The following is a 10,293-nucleotide window of genomic DNA, read 5'->3' on the forward strand; positions in this document are numbered from 1 at the left end:
CCCGCGGCTGCGGGGACAAGGTAGCACCCCCGGATCTCCGCCTGCACCTGGAGGGAGCAGGGTTTGGGGGGCTCCTTTCCCCAAAACCCCCTCTTTGCACCATCTCCGCATCCCTGAGGAGGGGAAAATTCGGGCTCTAGGAAGGGCTGCTGGCTCGCTCTATTAAAAATTGGCGAGCAAGCGGGGAGCGCAGTTTTGTTAAGCGGGGCTTTACGCAGAGCCCGGGAAATGGAGAGCGGGGCGGGAAATAGGGCGCGGGGCGTGGCTTCGTCGCCCCTTCCTCCGGCGCGACCAATCGCAGCAGCGGCGGCGGGTCGCCGCCGCTGCTGCGATTGGTCGCCCCGGAGGGAGGGGAGGGGCGTCCCAGCCCCGCCTCCTCCGCAGCGCAGAGCCTACCGCAGCGCGCCATGCCGGCGGGGGCGTGGCCGCGTCGCCACGCCCACCTCCTCCAAACCCCGCCCCTTCTCCCGGTGCGCGGCGGCGGCGGCGGCGGCATGGCCGTGTGGACCCGGGCTTGCAAAACGGGGCTGCTGGAGCTGCTGCTACGGGAACGCTGGGTGCGGGTAGCGGCGGAGTTGAGCGGTGAAGCCCTGAGCCTGACGGCGGAACCGGGAGGCGGCGAAGCGGCGGTGCTTAACGGCGTGGTTAACGGCAACGCGGAGGCGGCGCCCGGTTGCGTGCGGAGGGTGCGGGTGGTGAAGGCGGAGGCGGGAGGGCTCGGTATCAGCATCAAGGGAGGTCGGGAGAATCGTATGCCGGTGCTCATCTCACGTATCTTCCCGGGGCTGGCGGCGGAACGGAGCGGGGCGCTCCGTCTGGGCGACGCCATCCTCGCCGTTAACGGCGTCGATCTCCGGGATGCCACCCACGATCAAGCCGTCCAGGCGCTGAAGCGAGCCGGGAGGGAGGTCATCCTCGAAGGTACCGGCTAACCCCACCCCCCCCGTTCCCCCCCGTCCCCGGTACCGGCCCCCGGTGCTCTCTTCCTCCTCTCCCGGGTGCCCCCCTCCCGCCCCGTTACCGGGTGTCCCGACACCCCCTGCCGCTGTCACCGGGCTCCCGGACCCCCCCTTGGACCCGTTTTCCAGTTGTGGGACCCCACCCCGGTCACGGTACATGCATCCCCCCCGCAAAGCCCCCGGTACCGGGCCCTGGCGTGCCCCCGCTTGGGACGGGGACCGGGACCGGGGTGTCCCCTCCCCGGCCGGGGTGCTCCTGCTTGCGGCGGGACAAGGACCCCTCCCGGCTGGGGACAAGGACCGGGTGCCACCTCCGCTGACTGGGTCCCCCCGGGGCAGAGCTGGGGTCCCCCGGCTGTGGGGTCCCCCCCAGGACAGGGTGTCATATCCCCCCCCAGGACAGGGTGTCGCCCCCCCACAGGACAGGGTGTCCCCCCCCAGGACAGGGTGTCCCCCCCCAGGACAGGGTGTCCCCCGTGGCAGCTCTGGGGACGGAGCCCCTGGGGTGGGCGTTTGTGCCCCCTGAGTCCCCAGGCAGGGCTGTGGCCCCGGGGGGTCGGGTTGGGGTCTGCCCGTGGCCCCGTGGCTCCGTGCCCGCGGCGCAGCCGGCTCAGGGTTGGCCCTGCGGAGCCACCGGCTCCTGCCCGACCTGTTCCCGGCAGCCCGACAAGCTCGGGCAGGACCCGCCTGGCCCAGCAGCGCGGTGGCTCGTGCCATGGGCCAGGGTGGCCCGTGCAGGTCCGTGGTGCCATACGCACCGTCCTGGCGTCCCGGTGAGGCCGTCTGTCCACTGGTGTGTGGGGCTGCTCCGTGGACGCGGTGGCCGGTGGGCGCTGGGCTCGATCGCCCGTGCCCGGTTGGGCTGGGCTGGCGCCGGTGGCGGGCACTCCCGCTCACCTGCCTGCTCTCAGCACGCTGTGCCGGCACGAGGGCGGGCGGATGGGCTCCCTGGCACGGCCGCACCCGGCACAGGGCGGCTCTGTGTGGCTCGGCTGCGGCTGGGGGGCTGCGGGGGCCGCGGTGGAGCCGCAGCCTTGGGCTTGGCTCTTAAACACCTGGCAGGTTGGTGTCCACTATTGGAGGCAGTGGGAGCCCCCGTGGCTCCCCTGTGCCGGATTTGCCATCTCCTCCCGCTCCCGTCTCACGCCAGCCGGCCGTTTGATCCTCTCCCGCAGGAGCTCCGGCCCCGCGGGCTGTTTGTCCCCCGCTTCCTCCACGGGTGCCGCAGCAGCCACCCCTTCCCGCCAGGGCCGGCATCGGGGTGCTCCCCGCTGCCGGAGGGCTGCGGGGCTGCCTCTCCGGTGGTTGCGGTTGCCCCACGGCCCGGGGACGCTGTCTGGCGGCTGCTGGCCCTGGAGAGGAGCTGGGGAAGACCTTTGCCACCCCGGCCTGTCTGTCCTCGCTAGCCCCTGGAGGTGCGACCGCCCTGGCAGGCAGGGCTCGCCAAGACTTTGCCGGGGCCGGTGGTGGAGTGCGGGAGCACCAGCCCTGCGCCGGCACCCCGGTGGGGCTTGTGGCCCCTGCCCTGGGCGCTGGGTTTGGCCATGGGGACCTGTGCTGGCCACCTCCCTCCCGGGGTGACCGCAGGCGCGCGGCACGCTCCGGCACGCTGGGGGAAGGGAGCCTTTCCGCCTCTACGGGGGAGCTGCGGGCAGAGCTGCCGGCCGGCGGGCAGGCCTGGCAGCCGGCAAAGGGGAAGGCTGGTTGCAAGAGCTGACCCACGTGCAAACGTGGGGAAACCTCTGCGGTGTTTCCCCTCTGGGTGCTGGTGGCAGGAGGGGTCTTCGGCCCCGAGGATGGACCGATGCCGTCCGGGCAGCACGCGGGGGCTCGGCCGGTGCTCACCCAGCATTGCCGCGCAGCCGGAGCAGCCGCCTTCCTGCGGCAGGTTGGGCGAGGGGTGCAGGCGGCGGCCGGGTTTCCTTTGCGGTGAGCGCGTAGGCGGGACAGCAGCGGCTGTGCCGGGGCAGCTATGTGCCGGCTGCCGGCTCACCAGAAGCAGAAGACGTGGTGGCAGTTTCCACTGCCCCGGTGCCAGTTTTGTGCCGCTGGCATGGGGAGCCCTGTGCTCCTGTGTGTGCCGCAGCTACGTCCCCCCGAAAGCAGGGAGCTGGTTCTGCTTCTGTCCCCACCGGCAGACACGGTCCTGTGCATCTGCTCGGTGCTGGGGCGTGCTTACCACGGTGGCCGAGCTGGCGCAGCCTGGCAGCGGCTGCCTGCTGGTCCCAGCCACCACCGAGAGCCATCGGCGTGGCCCACGGTCCTCTGGCAGCGCCCCGGCATGGCACTCGGGCTCCTGCACCGCCGGCTCCCCCACTGCTGGCTCCAGGAGCTCTCGGCAAGCCTGGCCTTCGGGGAGGCAGTGGCCGTGCCCCGGTGGAGGTTGGCACTGGCACCGCGCGCTGGACTCCTGCCGGGGGCTGGCTGGAGGGTGCCGAGCTCCCGGCCGGTGCTGGAGGCAGGTGCCCACATCTGGCAAACAGCTGCTGAGCGGCCCTGCAGCGGGAGCTGCCGCTGCCCCGCGGCGCTGCCCTGACCTGCCCGGCCGGGCAGCGGGATTAGGGGTGCGTGGGGACGGCGGTAATCCCGGGATCAGCGCGGCGGGAGGCTAATATTAACTCGTTTGCTGCCTGCAGCAAGGACAAGTGCCTCGTGGCAGCCCCGTGCTGCTCGGGCTCAGCAGATCCGGCGGGATGGTGGGGGGCCGGCCTGCCTGCTCCCCATCCCTGCCGGCATCTCCGCCGGCAGCCCCCGCGGCAGGGGGACTTGCAGCGGGCGAGCCCCGGGCCGCAGCAGGCGCCTGCCCGTGGGACCGCGGGGTCCAGCAGCGGCACGACCGGCCGAGAGCGGGACCTGGGCCCCGCCGCGCTGTCGTTCCCGCTCTGCGAAGTGCCGGTGTGCCGGCTGGCCTGGCTGTGGTGCGGTTGTGCCAGCTCTGTGTCCGCTTTCCCCAAGCAGCAGGGAGCTTTGCTTCACGGCAGATTACAGCTTATTTGCTTTTTTTTTTGTTTGTTTTTAACTCCCCGCTGCCCCGGGGCATGTGGATGTTGCTGTTCGGGCTTGGCGCGGGCGGGCGGCTCTCCCGGCTCTCTCACGGCATGTGTGCCTGCAGCGTGCTGGCTGGGGAGCCGTGTCCGGCGGGGAGCGCGGCGGGCGGGGGTCCAGCGCCGGCTGCGGGCGCCACGTCCCAGGCTGCTGTCGGCGCTCGCTCGCAGCTTTCCTGCCTGGCCGAGCGTGCCGTCCCGCACGGCCTCATCCCCGCTCCGGCAGGCGGCTCCGCTGACGCTCCCTGACATCTTGAAGGCGTTGGCTTTCCTTGAGCGTGGCGGCTGGCGCTGGTGAGCCCATGGCAGCACCGTGGGCTGGATGAGCCGGGCTCCCTGGCTCTGGCTCCTGCTCGCCCTGAGCTCTGGGGTGCTGGTGCCTCACCGGGGCTCTGCTTTGGCTGGGCTGGGTGGTGCTTGGCGAGGGACACTCCAAGGGGAATAGGAGCCGGTGCCTCCTTCCTTCCTGCCCAGCCTGGAGAGGAGCGTGGAGCCGGGATGTCCTGGCTGCAAACCCTTCTCCTCCTCCTCGTCCTGCCGGGAGCGGAGGCAGGCTGCCGGCAGGCCGCTGGCAGGCGCGAGTGGCAGCTTGGGGTCAGCCCCGCCGTCGGCCCCTGCGGCGCTGGAAACTTGGCCGGTGCCGTCCTCGCAGCGTGGTGGCCGGGGTGGGTCAGGATGGGCTGCAGCCTGACCTCCTGCCCGGCCCCATTGTGCTGCGCTGCCTTCCCTTTCCTACGCCCGCGCCGGCTGCCGGTAATGGGGATGAGCCGCCGGCACCCATCCTTTACTTGGGACACCTCTGTCTCGGGGCAGGGTGGGACACTCCGGGCCGGTCCCCGGTCCCCAGGGCAATCTGGGGCTGCCGCAGCCCCCGGGGCGGGAAGGCAGGGTGCCCCCTTTCCTGCTGCCTGTCCTCTGCCTGCTGCCTGCAGCACGAGGCCGGGGGCGAGTTCAGCTCCCTGGGGCATGGGCTGTGCTGGTGCCGCTGGGGGAGGCCCTGCAGCCCCCCCAGGGCTGGCCGAGACCCCCTGCGTGTGGGGGGGACACAAGACACCCCGACGGTCAGAGCATCCCCGGGGCGCAGGGCTGTGGCGTCGGGGTGCAGGACCCCTGCCCAGCCCTGACCTGTTCCCCCGCTCCCCCCGCAGTGAAGTTCATGCGGGAGGTGACCCCCTACATCAAGAAGCCCTCGCTGGTGTCGGACCTGCCGTGGGAGGGGGCCGCCCCGCAGTCGCCCAGCCTGAGCGGCAGCGAGGACTCGGGCTCCCCCCAGCACCAGGGCCCCCGCGACCGCAAGGTGATCCCCCTCAAGATGTGCTTCGCCGCCAGGAACCTCAGCATGCCCGACCTGGAGAACAGGTGAGGGCAGGGGCTGCCTGCGTCCCCCCCCAGCCTGGTGGCTGTGGGAGCCCCCTGCCCCACGGACCCCCCGGGACAGGGCTGGGGGCTGCCCCCCGCCGCGGCCGTGAGCTCCTGCTTCCCCCGCTAAGCCGTCAAAGGGAAATCCCGGCGGTTTGGCTGGGGCCGGGGTAGCGCTGTGCCCCCCGGGGCGGCTGGCAGCCTCCCCTGCCTACCTAAAGGGGGGCCCTGCAAATCCCCCCAGCTTGGCCTGCCAGCAGGGCTGGTACCAGGCTGCGCTGGTGGCTCCCCGGCACGGCCAGAGCCCCAAACCAGTGCAGCCAGTTTGCCAGTCTGGGCACGGGTCGGGGCACGCTCAGCCGGGCGCCGCCGCTCCCGTCCCACCCAGCGCCGCATCCCCTCGCAGGCTGATCGAGCTGCACTCGCCGGACAGCAGGAACACCCTCATCCTGCGCTGCAAGGACACGGCGACCGCGCACTCCTGGTTCACGGCCCTGCACGCCAACATCACCGCCCTGCTCCCCCAGGTCCTGGCCGAGCTCAACACCATGCTGGGCACCGGCGGTGCCGCGGCCGGCGGCAGGGAGGTGAAGCACATCGCCTGGCTGGCTGAGCAGGTACGCGCCGCTGGGGCTGCGCCAAAGATGCTGCCCGGCACCGTCCCCGGGGACAGCAGCACCAATGGGGCTCTGGTTGCAGCGGCGCAGCTGCTGGAAAGCCCTGCCACCGGCCTCGGCGCTGGGCTTGGCTGCTCTCATGTCCCCCGGCCAGCTGCGCCCCGGCAAAGGCAGCGCTTCCCGTGCCATCAGCCCCTCTCTTCTGCTGGGGTTTCCCAGCTGGAGACGCTCATCAGCCCCTCGCTTTTCCTCAAATTCACTGCCCAAGAGTCGCCGCCTGCCCGGGCACCGCGGTGAGCTTGGCCCCGGCAGCGGGATCCCCCGAGGGCTGCTCCCGGCGCGGCTTTCCGGGCTGGCCGCCCTTGGCAGCGCCTTGCACGGCTTTACAGGGATGCTGCCAAGAGCCCGGCAATGCGGAGCCGCTGGCTTGGGGTCAGCCCGGCCGTGGGTGCGGGGAGCGGGGTGCCCGGGCAGCGGTGGGTGCCTGCCACCCCCGGTGCCCCTCACCGTCTCTTCCAGGCGCGCCTGGACGGAGGGCGGCAGCAGTGGCGGCCGGTCCTGATGGCGGTGACGGAGAAGGACCTGCTGCTGTACGACGGCATGCCCTGGACCAGGGACGCCTGGGCCTCCCCCTGCCACAGCTACCCGCTGGTGGCTACCAGGTGGGCTGCGGGGGCTCGGGGGACCAGCTCCCCTCGGCCGCATCCAGCTCCTCCGCTCACGTCTTGGCTCTGCCTCCCGCCGGAGCAGGGAGGGAGACCCCAAAACACCATCGCGTCCCTGACCCCCTGTGCCCGTTCACCCCCAGGCTGGTCCACTCTGGCTCGGGCCGCCGCTCGCCTGCCCTGGGCTCGGAGCTCACCTTCGCCACCCGGACGGGCTCGCGCCAGGGCGTGGAGATGCACGTCTTCCGCGTGGAGACCCACCGCGACCTCTCCTCCTGGACGCGCGTTCTCGTGCAGGGCTGCCACGCCGCCGCCGAGCTGATCAAGGAGGTCTCCGTGGGTGAGTGCTGGGGGGACCCGCGGGGGTCCCCCCTTTCCCTCCTGGGGCTCTGGGGTGGCGAGGGGCGCAGCGGGGCCTGGGCGGCCCGGCGGGGAGCTCCGCGGCGGGGGTCTGGCGGGCAGCAGGGCGGGCAGCGGGGCTGAGCCCTGCCCGTGCCCGCAGGCTGCACGCTGGGCGGGCAGGAGGTGCAGCTCTCCATCCACTACGAGGGCGGCTTCACCATCAGCCGGGAGGAGCCGGGCGGCAGCGTCCTCTTCCGCTACCCTTACGAGAGGCTGAAAATGTCGGCGGACGACGGCATCAGGACCCTCTACCTGGATTTCGGGGGCCCCGAGGGGGAGCTGGTGAGCAGGGCGCAGCCGGGGCACCCCCTCATTTGGGGGGGGTTCTTCCTCCAGGGGTGGCTCCCACTGGGTGCCGCTGGTTGGGAGCCCCCAGCCCCAGCTGCGGGACCCCTGGTGCCCCCGTGGTGACGCCGCTCTCCGTCTCCCCCCCAGGCGCTGGACCTGCACTCCTGCCCCAAGCCCATCGTCTTCGTCCTGCACACCTTCCTCTCGGCCAAAGTCACCCGCATGGGGCTGCTGGCGTAGGCGGCCCCGGCCCCCGCCCGCCTCCCCCCTCACAAACGGGGGAAAGCGGAGGGACCCCCCAGCCCCACCAGTGCCTTGCCAGGGCCGGGACCCGCCGCCCTGAGTGCCGCCGGGGATCCGGCAGGACGGCTGCCCCGGGAGGGGGTGAGCCTCTCCTGCTCCCCGCCGGTGGTCCCGGGCCACCGGGGCGCAGACACCAGCTTTAACCCCCCTGGGCCTGAAGCCATCGCTGATCTCACCGCCTGTGCCTTGCAGCGGGGCGAGCGCGGCCCCGATGCTCGGGGGGGACCCCCGGGTGCCCCCCACCCCACCCGCGTCGGGGGGAGCCCCCTCCCTGCCTTAGGGCTCCCCGCAAAGGGGGGTCGCGTTGTCCCCGCGTGGGACGGGGCTCGGGCCGCCGTCCCCACGGGCCCCCAGCCCCGGGGGCTCGCAGGCCCCTGCGTTTTGGGGCAGGACGTGTAGATTGATGCACTTTTCACTTTTTGTACTTTCCCTCCCTCCGGGGGGGGGCAGCTCCCGCGCCCCGGGGGGCTGGGGGGAGCCCTGGGCACGGTGGGAGTGGGACCTCCCCCCGGGCTCCCCGCTGCCGGCCGAGGCCCCGGGCCCCCCTCAGCCAAACTCCGCACGTTTTTCTGCTTCCCGCGGGGCTGCGCTGGCCGGGGCGGGGGGTGACGCCGGGGGGTGACGCCGGGGGTCCCCAGCCCCCGGGGTTGCAGCCTACCCACAAGCACTACAGGTCCCGCTCCCCCCCGCCGCCCGGCCGCCGCAGGCCCCTTCTATTTTTGTATTCTTTGTAAATGGCTATTTATATCGGACGTGGCCTCTGCTCGCTCGGGGGGCGCGGGCTGGGGTGGGGGGGCAGCTCCCGGCCCAGCACGGGGTGGGGAGTGGGCAGTGCTGGGCTGCCCAGTACAGGACTGGGAGGGACTGGGCAGAGCCCGGCGCGGGGGTGCTGGGGGACTGGGGTGTCCCGTGGCGGGAGCGGCTGTGGGTGTGCGGGTGTATCCTCTGTGGGGGGGGGGGGGGTGCGGGGGGGTGTGTGCGTGCGCGGGTGTATCCTGTGCGGCTGTGTGGGTGTGGGTGTGGGTGTGGGTGTGGGTGTGTGCGGGTGTATCCTGTGCGGCTGTGTGTGTGTGTGTGTGTGGGTGTGGGTGTGGGTGTGTGCGGGTGTATCCTGTGCGGGTGTATCCTGTGCGGCTGTGTGTGTGCGGGTGTGTGTGCGCGGGTGTATCCTGTGCGGCTGTGTGTGCGGGTGTGTGTGCGCGGGTGTATCCTGTGCGGCTGTGTGTGCGGGTGTGTGTGTGCGGGTGTATCCTGTGCGGCTGTGTGTGTGCGGGTGTGTGTGCGCGGGTGTATCCTGTGCGGCTGTGTGTGCGGGTGTGTGTGCGCGGGTGTATCCTGTGTGGCTGTGTGCGCGGGTGTGTGTGTGCGGGTGTATCCTGTGCGGCTGTGTGTGCGTGTGTGTGTGTGCGGGTGTATCCTGTGCGGGTGTATCCTGTGCGGCTGTGTGTGCGGGTGTGTGTGTGCGGGTGTATCCTGTGCGGCTGTGTGTGCGTGTGTGTGTGTGCGGGTGTATCCTGTGCGGGTGTATCCTGTGCGGCTGTGTGTGCGGGTGTGTGTGTGCAGGTGTGTGTGTGCGGGTGTATCCTGTGTGGCTGTATGCGCGGGTGTGTGTGCGCGGGTGTATCCTGTGTGGCTGTGTGTGTCCGGGTGTATCCTGTGCGGCTGTGTGTGCGGGTGTGTGTGTGCGGGTGTATCCTGTGTGGCTGTGTGCGCGGGTGTGTGTGCGCGGGTGTATCCTGTGCGGCTGTGTGTGCGGGTGTATCCTGTGCGGGTGTATCCTGTGCGGGTGTATCCTGTGCGGCTGTGTGTGCGGGTGTGTGTGTGCAGGTGTATCCTGTGTGGCTGTGTGTGCGCGGGTGTATCCTGTGCGGCTGTGTGTGCGTGTGTGTGTGTGCGGGTGTATCCTGTGCGGGTGTATCCTGTGCGGCTGTGTGTGCGGGTGTGTGTGTGCAGGTGTATCCTGTGTGGCTGTGTGCGCGGGTGTGTGTGCGCGGGTGTATCCTGTGTGGCTGTGTGTGTGCGGGTGTATCCTGTGCGGCTGTGTGTGCGTGTGTGTGTGCGCGGGTGGATCCTGTGCGGCTGTGTGTGCGTGTGTGTGTGCGCGGGTGGATCCTGTGTGGCTGTGTGTGTGTGTGTGTGTGTGCGGGCGGATCCTGTGCGGCTGGGTGCGGGTGTATCCTATGTGGGGGTGTGTGCGTGTGTGTGTGCGCGGGTGTATCCTGTGCGGCTGTGTGTGCGCGGGTGTATCCTGTGCGGGTGGATCATGTGCAGGTGTATCGTGTGTGTGGGGGCGTGTGTGTGCGCGCGCAGGTGTATCGTGTGCAGGGGGGTGTGTGTGCATGGCTGTATCCTGTGCGCGGGGGCGTGCAGGTTGGACGGGGTGCACACGGGTGTGGCTGTGCGGTGCCTCTACCTTTGCGTGCACGCACACACACACACAGGTTTGTAGGTGTGCACACACGCACGGGTTTGTCGGTGTCTGTACACGCACGGGTGTTTGTAGGGCGCGTAGGTGGGGGTGCGTGCACACGCGTACGGGTGTTCGGGGTGCACGGGCACGCACGGCGCTGGGAGGTGCGTGCGTGTGTGTGTGCTCACGCGTGGGGCTGTGCGTGCACACGCGCGTGGAGGGGCACACGGGGGTGTGCGGGAGTGC

General features: G+C 71.1%; 1 protein-coding gene across 1 annotated transcript; it reads left to right on the forward strand.

Moving 5' to 3' along the window:
- Positions 1–476: 476 nt before the first annotated feature.
- On the forward strand, positions 477–8,208 carry SNTB2 (syntrophin beta 2). Its single transcript, XM_082319336.1, has 7 exons — positions 477–921; positions 5,152–5,362; positions 5,769–5,979; positions 6,499–6,641; positions 6,788–6,984; positions 7,147–7,328; positions 7,482–8,208. The coding sequence occupies exons 1-7, from the start codon at positions 495–497 to the stop codon at positions 7,572–7,574; spliced, it is 1,464 nt and encodes a 487-aa protein (XP_082175462.1). The 5' UTR covers positions 477–494; the 3' UTR covers positions 7,575–8,208.
- Positions 8,209–10,293: the final 2,085 nt, after the last annotated feature.

This window comes from Platalea leucorodia (assembly GCF_965183815.1).
Source record: "Platalea leucorodia genome assembly, chromosome: 8".
Taxonomy (NCBI): domain Eukaryota; kingdom Metazoa; phylum Chordata; class Aves; order Pelecaniformes; family Threskiornithidae; genus Platalea; species Platalea leucorodia.